At 41.2% G+C, this 13,325-nt stretch overlaps 1 protein-coding gene across 4 annotated transcripts in view; it reads right to left on the bottom strand.

The window, feature by feature from the left end:
* Positions 1–1,064: 1,064 nt before the first annotated feature.
* FAM76A (family with sequence similarity 76 member A) overlaps positions 1,065–13,325 on the bottom strand; it is a 34,132-nt gene continuing 21,871 nt past the window's right edge. For all 4 annotated transcript variants that reach the window (XM_003921280.4, XM_003921281.4, XM_010346066.3 and 1 more), the window contains 3 exons: positions 7,512–7,647; positions 4,859–4,960; positions 1,065–3,661 (listed from right to left, as the gene is read on the bottom strand). In XM_003921280.4, coding sequence (XP_003921329.1) covers positions 3,575–3,661; positions 4,859–4,960; positions 7,512–7,647 — 325 coding nt within the window. In that variant the 3' untranslated portion in view covers positions 1,065–3,574. The remainder of the gene's footprint in view (positions 3,662–4,858; positions 4,961–7,511; positions 7,648–13,325) is intronic.

Raw genomic sequence — 13,325 nt, 5'->3', positions numbered from 1 at the left:
CCTCGTGATCCACCCGCCTCGGCCTCCCAAATGCTGGGATTACAGGCTTGAGCCACCGCGCCCGGCCCATGCCTCTCCTTCTGAGATGACATTTCAAAAAGCTTTCACTCATACTTCATGAAGATTCATTCTGTATTATATTTTGAAAAATGATAGATATAAAAATCAAAGGATATGGCTGGGCACAATAGCTCACACTTGGGTAATCCCAGCACCTTAGGAGGCCAAGGTAGGAGGATCACTTGAGTCCAGGAGTTCAAGACAAGCCTGCGCAACATAGTGAGACCTCATCTCTACAAAAAAATAAAATTAGCCAGGAATGGTGGTACACGCATGTAGTCCAAGCTACTTGGGAGGCTGAAGTGAAAGGATCAATTGAGCCTGGCAGGTCAAAGTGGCAACGAGCTGAGATGGCACCACTGCACTCCAGCCTAAGTGACAGAGAGACTGTCTCAAAAAGAATTTTTTTTTAAATCAAGGAACAATGGTGGTCTGGTGGTGTCCAATATTCCACTAAATGGAAGCCCTGTAAGGACAGTACCTTGGTTTTGTCACTGCTGTAACTGCACTGCCCAGCACAGTCACATGAGCACCTAAACTGGGTAAATAAAATCACCAAAAGAGGCTGGGCAAGGTAGCTTATTCCTGCAATCCTAGCACTTTGGGAGGCTGAGATGGGCAGATGGCTTGAGCCCAGGAGTTGGAGACCAGCCTGGATGACAAAACCCCATCTTTAAAAAAAATTAGCTGGGCATGGTGGTGTGCATCTGTAGTCCCAGCTACTCGGGAGGCTGAGGTGGGAGAATCCCCAGGAAGTCGGGGCTGCAGTGAGCCACTTGCCACTGCACTCCAGCCTGGACAACAGAGTGAGACTCTGTCTCAAAACAGAGCCATAGAAGAGAAAATGAGAATCAGTTTATTCTCTAAAGGACAGGAAATTTCCAGTTAGCAGTAATGCTTTTAATTTTTTTGATCTACAAGCAAGACAAACTTTTCTAGGCTGAAGGGAATAACGGGGTATATCTGTTGGTAAATCAGCAAGAAATAAAAACAAAATCCAATAATTACACTTGAGTCAATATGAATTTTTATTAACACACATTTGTCAAAGTCTGTACAAACCAAAACACTCCTGTGTTTTAAAATGTCCATTATTATAAACATACAAAGAAACAAAAGGTGTTACCAAAAGTTAGCTACTCAATTTCATGGTAAAACAGTGTCATGATTTTTAAAAATCAAAATTTCAAGACTGAAGTTTCTTCTTTCCCTTTTTGGAACTTATGGAAAGTTAGAAAATGTGTGAATTTGCTTTATATTAAATGCCAACACCTTAAAAAAAGATTTAGTATAAAACTAAATATGTGTTTTTATATTGTCATACATCATGTAACAGAATTTCAGTCCTTAAAATTAAAAAAAAAAAACCATGACTGTCATTTCCCCCTAGTTTTTCCCTCATAGTCAGTGCAAATGCATCTGAAAAATATTATGACAGTTTATCTTTACCTAAAAGTTTCTCATTCAAAAACTTTACAAAACTATTTAGCACTGCCATTTCCCTTGCTTAGAAAGGAAAATTATATCCCCTAGTAGGGTGATATATAAGCGACATGGTCCACTGTATCTTTTATCAGAAGAAAACCACCATTTCCACATCTCTGTCCAATTTGTGCATGACTCCATTTATGAGAATGCTATCACAAATTATAGAGCATTTACTTCCAGGAAATGCCTAGAAGTTAAATTTAGTGCTACAGTTTTTTGGTGGACTGAGGTACAAATGTTATCTGCCCTCATTATTATTTCTAACTCTAGTACTCCCTGCATAAATTATTCTAGGGTAGTTGGTTTTGTTGTTTCATGGCATACATGACACACCCTAATTTGTTTCACAAACATCAATCACATAGAGGACCTGAGAGTATGCCTAGAAATGTAAATCTATGTCCTTTCCTGGAAAAGTAAATCCGTGTGCCTACAGGGTTAGGAAGGGAAGACAGGGCACACATAACTGGCTGAGGCAAGTGCTTCTAAGAAGCAACTGTTTTTAGTACATTTCCATTAAAAGCAGGGAGTGTACAGGCGCAGGTGGGTGAGGAGTGGGGAGAAGGTACAGTGATACCACTTTTCCAAATCAGACTCAGAGTCCTTACATGAGCAGCTCATGCTGACCCTAAAAATGTTCTGTAGTTCAAATATTATTCCTTTTTTTGTTTTCTTTGAGACAGGGTCTCACTCCATCACCCAGGCTGGAGTGCAGTGTTGCAATCTCAGCTCATTGCAAGTCCCGCCACCCAGGTTCGAGCAATTCTCCTGCCTCAGCCTCCCAGGTAGCTGGGATTACAGGTGCGTGCCACCAGGTCCAGCTAATTTTTGTAATTTTTTAGTAGAGACAGGGTTTCACCATGTTGGCCAGGCTGGTCTCAAACTCCTGACCTCAAATGATCCACCCGCCTCGGCCTCCCAAAGCACTGGGATTACAGGTGTGAGCCACCACACCCAGCCATCTTATTCCATTTTTAATCTGCTCATGTAAAAAAAAAGTTCTCTGACAGCAGCCCAGTAAAACAACTGATATAAGCAAATAAAGGATTTTTTTTTTAAAGAAGTGGCAGTGTGAACATTTAAAATCAATTACACGAAACAATCAGGAAAAGGGTGGGGAGAGAAGTGTCCAGTACAACCTGGACAACCTTGCTTTCTGCCCTTACTTAAAAAGACAGACAGTTCAAATCTTTACTACCTCCCTTAAGTATCTCCATAAATGCTCTTCCAAGAAATCCTCCAAAAGGCACTTAGCTCCATACTTATGCATTGAATTGTTTCACCTTAGCAATCCATTTTTAAGACTCCAAGGTAACAAGAAAGAAAAGATCTGATTCTTTTACTAAAAGCTAGTGAATAGGACTGTTTTTTTTTTCAAGAGGCATCACTTTTACAAGAACTAGCTAGGCTACCATTATTCCTTTATCAAGAAAAAGTTTCTTTTTTTAAAAAATAAATAAAACTCTGCCTATACATAGTACAAAGTTCATACATAATATATCTGGAAAAAAACCCAAGAGTATACCCTGAAGCAAAAGGTTTGTTGGAGAGAGAAAGCCTCTTCCATTATACCAAGTCTGAAGGTGGCAGTTTTCAAAGATCAGAAGGTGGCAGTGATATATAATTAATGCCAAACTGTTTGCTCATGGGTATGGCAGGATGCAATGACAGACCAAAAAAAAAAAAATCTGCACATTACATTGAGCAGTGACTACCACAAAAAAAAAAAAAAAGAAAGAAAAAAAGGAGACCTAAAATAAAGAGAGAGAAGAGAAGAGAAAGAAAAAAAGTCCTAATAGTGAGAGAAAGAGATCGAGCTTGAAATCTCAAACACTCAAGCATGCAGTCGTAACACAGCACAAACCAGGTGTTTCCATTCAGTCCACTGCAGTCACACAAAGAAGGGTAACTGTAATAAAATAGAGATTTCTTAAGAAAGCTTGCAATTCCCACAGAACAGCCAGGTCTCCAACCCTAACTCTGGACAACTCCATTTGCTGTTGCTAGGGAGCCTCCTTGAGGTCTGTTATGGAGAGGTTATAGCTCCTGACTTCTCTGACTTCTTGCTCTTGGACAAGGCAGCTGCCTGCTTCAGGAGCTCTCGGTTTTTGGCCTAAAGAAAAAAAAAATCCGTGCAAGAATTATGCTTTAAACAGGATAGGATCTGTTTTTTTGTGCAGATGCTAAGGCAGATGATGTGGAGGGTCAGAAGGAGATGAGTAATTCTAGAGATGGAAAACAGGAAGCCCTAGGGCTTGACACTTGGTTCAGGAAAAAAAAAAGTATTTGCCAGATGTTAATCAGTGTACCTCAAACTTTTGGGACCCACTGTTACAAAAGAATGCTTTATGCAATACAACTTCTAGAGTAACTTCATGAGCTGGATAAACAGAATCTGTAATTCAGACATCTGGAATCACATCTGGTTCATTAAAAAAATGAAGAGCATACTTAATAATTCTACTCTTAGGCCGGGCATGGTGGCTCAAGCCTGTAATCCCAGCACTTTGGGAGGCTGAGGCGGGTGGATCACAAGGTCAAGAGATCGAGACCCTCCTGGTCAACATGGTGAAACCCTGTCTCTACTGAAAATACAAAACATTAGCTGGGCATGGTGGCGCGTGCCTGTAATCCCAGCTACTCAGGAGGCTGAGGCAGGAGAACTGCCTGAACCCAGGAGGTGGAGGTTGCGGTGAGCTGAGATCGCCCCATTGCACTCCAGCCTGGGTAGCAAGAATGAAACTCCATCTCAAAAAAAAAAAAAAAAATCTACTCTCTTTGAGGGGACAAGATCAGAACACATCCAAGAGTGAAACAATACAAAATATCTACAGGCCGGCCATGGTGGCTCACGCCTGTAATTGCAGCACTTTGTGAGGTTGAGGTGGGAGGATCGCTTGAAGCCAGGAGTTCAAGACCAGCCTAGGCAATACAGTAAAAGCCTGTCTCTACAAAAAAATTTTTTAAAAAATTAGTGGGGTGTGGTGGCACATGCCTGTAATCTTCGCTACTTGGAAGTTGAGGTGGGAGGATCACCTGAGCCCAGGAGATTGAGGCTGCAGTGAGCTATGATCGTGCCACTGCTCTCCAGCCTGGACAACAGAGAAAGAATCTCTTTAAAAAAAAAATCTAAAAGGGGAATTAACATGATTTGTCAATGCTTTGAGGAAAAAAGAAATCTAAGAGGTTTCAAGGTGAGATTTGGGAAGAAGAAAAGAAAAAGAAATCTAAGAGGTGATCGCTTAAAATACAATCAGCTAGGTATACCAGGTAGGTACATAATTTTAGCACATAAAATAAGCAGAGTCACCTGCAATTGTTCTGTGACTTCTTTGTGGGTTTTCTCCATCTGGTTCATTTTGGCTCTCATCTGTGATTCCTGGTACTGAAAATCAGCCTTCAACTCTGTAATCTGAGGGAAACAAGGCAGAGTGACCAGAAGAAATTTCTGTGCAATTTAAAAAATTTTTAGTTTCAGAGAGCTAAATGGTCACCCAAATTAATGCAATCCAGGGCTCTCTGGCAGATCCGTATCTAAATCAAAGCCTGGGAATTCCACACCCTCTTTTTCTAAAGCTTTCCTGAAAATTAAACAAAATCCTGAACTAACATTTCTGAATACTTGAGAGTAATAGCTGCTACCAATTACTGAACTTTTACTATGCTACAGAAAAACTGACCATATTACTTCAGTCAATCTTTATGATAACATTGTGGGGGTAGTAGTCCCATTTTATAGAGGAAAAAACTGATCTTTAGAAAGGTTAAGTAATGTGGCCAAGATCATATATATAGTTAGCAAGGGGCAGAGCTAGATTTCTAGCTAGATTGCTTTTCAAGGAAATTCTAAATCAGAGAGGTGATGTGTGAGCTAAGCTTTGAGGCAAAAGAGGCTGTATTCCAAGCTGAGGAGTGTTGACCTTGATCCTGAAAGCTTTGGTAAACAATCTATTTGTTTTTGCTCTTTTAAAAACCCTAACTCTGGCCATGCGCAGTGGCATGTGCCTGTAGTCCCAGCTACTTGGGAGGCTGGGGCTGGAGGATTGCTTGAGCCCAAGAGTTCTGAGCTGTAGTGTGCTATGCCGATCGGGTGTCCACACTAAGTTTGGCATTAATATGGTGACCTCCCAGGAGCAGGGGACGACCAGGTTGCCTAAGGAGGGGTCAAGTGGCCCAGGTCAGAAACAGAGGTCAAAACTCCCGTGCTGATCAGTAGTGGGATCGTGCCTGTGAGTAGCCACTGCACTCCAGCCTGGGCAACATAGGGAGACCCTATCTCTTAAAAAAAAATACCCTAACTGTGTATCAGGTGCAGTGGCTCATGCCTGTAATCCCAGCACTTTGGGAAGCCGAAAGGGCGGAATACTTGAGCTGAGGAGTTTGAGAACCAGCCTGGGTAACATAGTGGAATCCCATGTCTTAAAAAAAAAAAAAAAAGACAAAAATTAAATTAGCTGGGTGTGGTGGCTAGCGCCTGCAGTTCCAGCTACTTAGAAGACTGAGGTGAGAGGATAGCTTGAGTCAGGGAGGTTGAGTCTACAAAGAGTTGAGATCACACCACTGCCCAACAGCCTGGGCAACAGAGTGAGACCCTGTCTCCAAATAAATAAATAAATAAAACCCTAATTCTGCAAAGCAGTAGAAACAAGTGTCCATCTTGTCCCTGTTTTACAAAAATCCTTTTATGTGGCATTCTGATCTAGTCCATGGAGAGAATATACTTGGGCCATTTTCACTTCACAGTCATGTAGTTAAGTGGAAAGAACACAGATGTCTTCCTATTAATCTCCACCTTCCTAGCAGAAGAAAGCATAGCACAGTACAAGGAACATAGAGCCAGAAAGAGTTGTAGTCCCTTGTTCTGCCATTTACTAGCTGTGTGGTTTGGACATATTAACCTCTTTGGGTCTGTTTCCTCATCTGTAAAATGAGGTAGAAATTAGATAAATGTGCGCTGGGCACAGTGGCTCACGCCTGTAATCTCAGCACTTTGGAAGGCCAAGGCAGGCAAATCACCTAAGGTCAGGAGTTTGAGACCAGCCTGACCAACATGGAGAAACCCCATCTCTATATAGCCAGGTGTGGTGGCACAAGACTTTAATCCCAGCTACTTGGGAGGCTGAGGCAGGAGAATAGCTTGAGCCTGGGAGGCAGAGGCTGTAATGAGCCGCGACTGTGCCACTGCACTCTAGCCTGGGAAACAAGCGCAAAACTCCGTCTCAAAAAAAAAAAAAAAAAAAAATTACATGAATGCAAGTAAATAATTTAACATCAGTGTCTTAGCTATTCAGACTGAATCACAGCATTCTGAATTTGGTACAAGACAACATAAAGAGCTAGAGGAGGGGATTAGAAACCCCTAAGAGGAAAAATACTGGAGGCATCCTTCACCTATGAAATGATTTTAACAATTCCCACCTCAAAGGCTTATTATAATAAGGAAGGATCACTTAAGACCAGGAGTTCAAGACCAGTCTGGGCAACGTAATAAGACCATGTCTCTACAAAAAATTTTTAAGAACTGGCCAGGTATGGTGGCACATGTCTATAGTCCCAGCTACTCAGGAGGCTGAGATAGGAGGATTGCCTGAGCCTGGAAGGTAGAGGCTACAGTAACCCATGATTGTGCCACTGTACTCTAGCCAGGGTGACACAGCTGAAACCCTGTCTCAAAAACAAAATAAAACAAAACATCCTCTCTGAGAAGTGGAAGCTACAAGTACTGAGAAAAATCAGCTTTTTGAGCCCAATTGACTGGAGTGGACTGACCAAAGCAATGCCATCTCAAGAGTCATCTTGGCAGATGGCCAGCCTCTTCCCAAGATATCCCAATCTTGACACAGGCTCTCAAAGTGTCAATGTTAAGTACCCCACAAACATCAGTTAAAAAGAGTTATTATGTCCCATACCACATATCTCCCCCTTGTATCATTCTGGTCAGAGAGGAATTAACTAAACCATACCTTCTTCTCTTTCTCTAAAATCATTTGATCCTTTTGATGCAACATCTTCTTTAGGGTAGCTACTTCTTCCTTCAGTTGGGCAATGATGACAAAGTGGTCAGTGCCTGGTGAGTCCAGAGCCAGGTCTGGGGAGAAGCTAAATTTAAAAATCAGGGGAAAATATTGTAACTTGGATGGATAAACTTTTCTCTACCTGAGGATGCATCCTAGGCCACTTGACTGCAAGCTGCTCAAAGACAGGAGTAACTATTTGAATCCTAGCATCAAGCACATTGCACCACGTGTGCTGGGCTCAATGGCATTTGTTGAACTGCACAGGTAAGGTGGCCATCAGATAACTCTACCAACCGAAGTCACAACCCTGCAGCATCTTCTCACATTTAGGACTAAAATAAATGCTACATCCCAAGAGCTAAGGATACTGTTTCAGGTTCCTTAAAGATCCCCGATGATGTACTAAAAAAACAGTCCTAACTTTTGTGATTAAATCAATTCCCTAGAATTCCAGATGAAATTATAAACTGTGGGCTCATAATTTTTCTGTAATGCTCCCCTCAGAGCTCATCCTTCAGGGCCTTGTCTTTTGTCCCAAAGCACCGCGATGCAGTGTATCTGCCAAGAAACTGCTGCATTCCCACCCAAGAGCAGTCAGTTCTTTTTCAAAAAAGGTGAAACAGGAATGAAGCCAGCTTCCCCTACAGTACAATTGGGCTGCAGATTGTAATTTCCAACATCAAGACTTCTTAACATTGCATTAGGAAAGCAACAAAGAGGTAGCAAACTCCAGAGTCATACCACAACTTGCGCTTTGAACAGATTCCTCCCAGTAACAGCATCGGAGCACTCCATTTTGTTGAAGTGCCAGGTGGACTCTATGTCCTTTTAGCAGAGCCTCTTAAGAAGGGACAGTTTCAGAGACTCTGTAAATCCCCCACAGAATATGTACAATCTTGTCTGCACACATAATGGATGGTTTTTAGAGTGAGGGTGCACAGCTTTCAATGGCCAGTCAGAAGTGCCTCAGACTCAAGTTAAGCAATCAGTGCCAAGAGGGTCAAATCCTGTCCTCTAGAGAATTCCCAAAGAACACTCTTTCCTTTTTCCAGGACAATCTTTAAAATAAAACACAAACTGCTTTTCCTAAGCAGACACTGGAATACTCATTCTCAACTCCCTGTATATGGCAATAACTCACAGTTCTTATAACCTAAACCACATCTAATAATCAGCATTTCTCTACGCAGGAAGGAACTCCAAATAGCAAGCCTAACCAATGGACAAACTTCCTCATAGTTACCAAGTCAAACATTTCTACAGCTAGAATTGGAAGACATATATAATTGACAAGAATATTCCTACCCTCCTCAGTCTACATGAAACATATGAGAAGACTGTCAGAGGAAGAATGAATCAATGCTCTCATAACTAATGAATGGGTGGAATTACTGCATAACAAAAATAAATGCAAAATCATAAAACAAGCCATGCAGGAAAAAGTACTGAAAGGACCTATTACAGTCTCCACTAGTTTCCCATCTGGAAGCACCCTTATAGCTGCAGTCTCACATCTGTTTCAATACCTGCTAAGGACCTGTCTTCCTTCAACAGAACAGAATCTATTTAAACCCATAACGAGAGTAATGAGCTAATATAAGTAACTTTTGTTGTCCCCAAAGCTCCTAATGCTCTACCCTTCCTGCTTCTTGGGAGAGGATTCCCCTCATACCAATAAATTGTTGACAAAAACCGTCCTTTCTATCCTGTGTTAGGGCCAGACCTCACTAACTCTAATTCCTCGTTCAATAAGAACTGCTAGAAACGAACAAAGGTGGCTAGGGTAACAAGGCAGAAAAACCAGTTTCTTTCCTAATGGCTCCAATAACAGGAAACTACTACTTCTCCAGAAAAATTGTCTTTTACAAAAGCTTGTAATGTAAAAACAATCTTCTTGAGGTTGAGCCAAAACCTGTCTCTCTATAACCCTACATATTGGTCCTGAGTCTGATCTCAAAGGCTATGCAGAGTAAGTCTAATCTTTCAGGCACATTTCAGAGGGAGAATAAAAAGAAACTATGAGTTAAAAAAAAGAAAGTCCTTTAGAAACAATTAAACCACAAGGTGTGCCTGAATGCCACCAGCTGTTGAGATTGCTTTTTTGATTGCCTATGGAACAATAAACAAACATGATTAAAAAGCAGTCAGTGTGTATTCTAGAGGAAGAAAAACTTTAAATTAACTTTGATTTTTCTAAAATTGAAAAGTTTTTGTTACAATTTCAACAAACAAATTAGAAAATATTGAGACAGAGACTGTGGATTTTGCAGGATACTTAGAAAAAAAGACTTAAGTAGCTTATAAAGCCATTTTTATTTTTTTTTAGTATTTAAATTTTTTTTTAATTTTTCTTTTAGTATTTATAAAGCCATTTTTGAAAGCTAATATGTATTGTCTGTACAAAATGGAAGGCTAATGAATAAAGTAAAAGAGGAGGAAAAATAATCAAATATGCCTCAATATTAAATAAGTAAGAAAAGAGAATGTGGTAGTATAGAAAGGTCAGTGGAAAACCATTGGGCAGCAACTTGTAGAAAACATGAGGAATAAAAAGAGTAGGAGCATAAATTTAAAAGTATATGAATATTTTAGGGGCTGGGTGCAGTGGTTCAAGCCTATAATCTCAACATGTTGGGAGGCCAAAGCAGGAGGATCACTTGAGGCCAGGAGTTCAAGATCCCATCTATAAAAAATAAAAAATTAGCCGAATGTGGTGGCACGTGCCTGTTGTCCCAGCTACTTGGGAGGCTGGGCAGGAGGATCATTTGAGTCCAGGAGGTCAAGGCTGCAGTGAACCATGATTGTGCCACTGCACTCCAGCCTGGGTGATAGAGTGAGACTTTGTCTTAAAAAAAAAAAAAAAAAAAAAAAAAAGAAAGGCAGGCATAGTGGCTAATTCCTGTAATCCCAGCACTTTGAGAGGATCGCTTGAGCTGAGGAGTTCAAGACCAGCTTTGGTAACATGGTGAAATCCTGTTTTTACAAAAAATACAAAAATTAGCTGGACATTGTCCCAGCTACTCGGGAGGCTGAGGTGGGAAGGACCATCTGAGTCCAGGAGGTCAAAGCTGCAGTGAGTCAAAATCACAGCACTGCATTCCATTCCAGCCTGGGCAACAGGTGAGACCCTGTCTCAAAAAAAAAAAAAGGAAAGGAATAGGTAGACAGTGAAATTTTGGTTTGCATGACATTAAAAAAGGACTTCAAAAAAAAAAAAAATGTCAGAATGCTTTTCTCAAAGTAAAGTAAATGCAGAGGAAAAAAAATCCCACAAAAAGTAAAGAGGACAGCAAAATGTAATTTATCTTACGCTATGAACATTTTAAAAAAAGAAATGCAAGTAGAATAGAATGTTAAAAATGCTAATGTAGGAACATTCAAATGGAATTTATGAAAATAGTTTTTGTGACAGCAGAAAAAATTTCCAAATTTTCAAATTATAAGGGTAAATTACTTTGAAAAATAAATTAGCATGTCATTTTAAGGAAAAAATTATCTCCCACCTTTTTTTTTTTTTTTGAGATTCACTCTTGTTGCCCAGGATGGAGTGCAATGGCATGATCTTGGTTAACCGCAACCTCCCCTCCCAGATTCAAGCAACTCTCCTACCTCAGCCTCCTGAGTAGCTGGGATTACAGGCATGCACCACCGTGCACAGCTTATTTTGTATTTCTAGTAGAGACAGGGTTTCACCATGTTGGTCAGGCTGGTCTTGAACTCCTGACCTCAGGGGATCCACCCGCCTCGGCCTCCCAAGGTGGTGGGATTACAGGTGTGAGCCACCATGCCCCGCCTGCCCCCCCACTTTTTTTTTGAGACAGAGTCTCACCGCCTAGGCTCAAGTGCAGTGGTGCAATCATAGCTCACTGCAGCTTCAGCTTCCCTAGGTTCAGGTGATCCTCCCACTGCAGCCTCCCGAGTAGCTGGAACTATAGGCACACACTACCATGCCCAGCTAATCTTTGTATGTTTTGTAGAGATGGTTTCATCATGTTGCCCAGGCTGGTCTCGAACTCCTGGGTGATTCACCAGCCTTGGCATCCCAAAGTGCTGGGATTACATGTGTGAACCACTGTGCCTGGTCAAAATGACCATTTAATATCTCTTCTGGAGGACATCATGAAAGACCATGTACCTATGTCAAGAATCAGCTTCCTACCTGAGAAAAACAGCATTGCTGATGACTGGATGCAATAAAACAATGAACAGAAAACTTGAGTTTTTAGCTTCATGTATCCATAGCAATGGACAGCAAGAATAGTGGCAGTATCTCGAGAAAATAAGCTAATAGAAAGTGAACGTTAAGGGCTGGTCCGTTAAACTGGAGGATACGAATGAGCTTTTTCCAGGTCATTCAAACCGCCTAGATCATAAATGAGCACAAAACAGAAATGAATCTAAAGGGATAGGTCTTGACTTAGGCCTTTATAAAGCAGAACATTCAAAAAGTTCATTCCTTGAAGTAGTTTTTGCAGGGACACACACCCTGGCAGAGGTGATGGACAACCTGCACGACATCTTTCTTCACAGTGGCCAGACTAGCTTCTGAGAGAACAGTAAAGCTGGCCAGAAAGATGCTCTTTATGGTTCCTTCCCCCATGTAATCTGACTACCTAAATTAAGCATTCCAGAAGGTTCAATTCAAGAAGTTTAAAATCATTGAAACCAGTTCTAAAAACCTTGTAATGTCTAAAAACCTGAAAGCAAGTTAACAAAAAAGGCAATGGGAAAGAACGTTTTGTATCTTTCTAAATAAACAAAATCAGTCCTGGTAAGCCTACATGCTGGTCTGCTCCTATAGCCACTACTGGCTGGGAACGACAACTGTGAATGGGAGGAGTTTTCAGAATGGAGAAGATTTCCAGGATCTTAGGGAAGTGTGTCAGGTGGTATCACTTTAGGACAGCCAGACCTGGAGGAACAGGAAAATGGCTGGTCCCAAGACTCTGTTGGGAAGCAGCCCACTGTACCAATACAGATGGGACACTCTGGTTATTAGGACCCAAGCAGCTCACAAGAGGAAGTATCACTGAGGAGGGGAAAGGAAAGTGAAGGCTAAAAGTATGCATTTAGACTGGCTTGTGTAAATACATCTTATTCTCTCCTGATCCAGAATCTGTACTGGACTGGCTTTCTGAATGCTAAGGAAGTGTGGATTATCCCTCACAAATTTGGCAAAACTGTCTTAATCTCAACTTGTCTTTACCTCTCAAAATCAACTCCTCTCCTGCCTGGAGGCACAGATCACAGAGAAAAGCATCCAGCTCTGGACTTCTTAGAATTAGTGTGGGGGAAGCCAGGCAAGATGGCTCATGCCTATAATCCCACCACTTTGGGAGGCTGAGGTGGGCGGATCACTTGAGGCCAGGAGTTCCAGTCAACATGGCAAAACCTCGTCTCTACTGAAAATATAAAAATTAGCTGGGCGTGCTGGCACGCCTATAATTCCAGCTACTCGGAAGACTGAGTCATGAGAATCACTTGAACACAGGACGCGGAGGTTGCAGTGAGCCAAAATCATGAAACTGCACTCCAGCCTAAGCAACAGAGTGAGACTCTGTTTCTTTAAAAAAAAAAAAAAAAAAAGAATTAGGAATTAGTGTAAGGGAGTTATTTAGTAGACTGTAGAATTCAATAGCTATTAAATCAGTTACAAGTTCTTATCATTTAATGACAAGATTAGATTTATAAACAGATATCAGTACTGCTTATTTATAAGGTTCACTGACAGCCACAGACTAATTCCAAGGCAGACCCTAA

This window comes from Saimiri boliviensis, chromosome 11 (assembly GCF_048565385.1).
Source record: "Saimiri boliviensis isolate mSaiBol1 chromosome 11, mSaiBol1.pri, whole genome shotgun sequence".
NCBI lineage: Eukaryota > Metazoa > Chordata > Mammalia > Primates > Cebidae > Saimiri > Saimiri boliviensis.
This window is presented reverse-complemented; position numbering and strand designations above follow the sequence as displayed.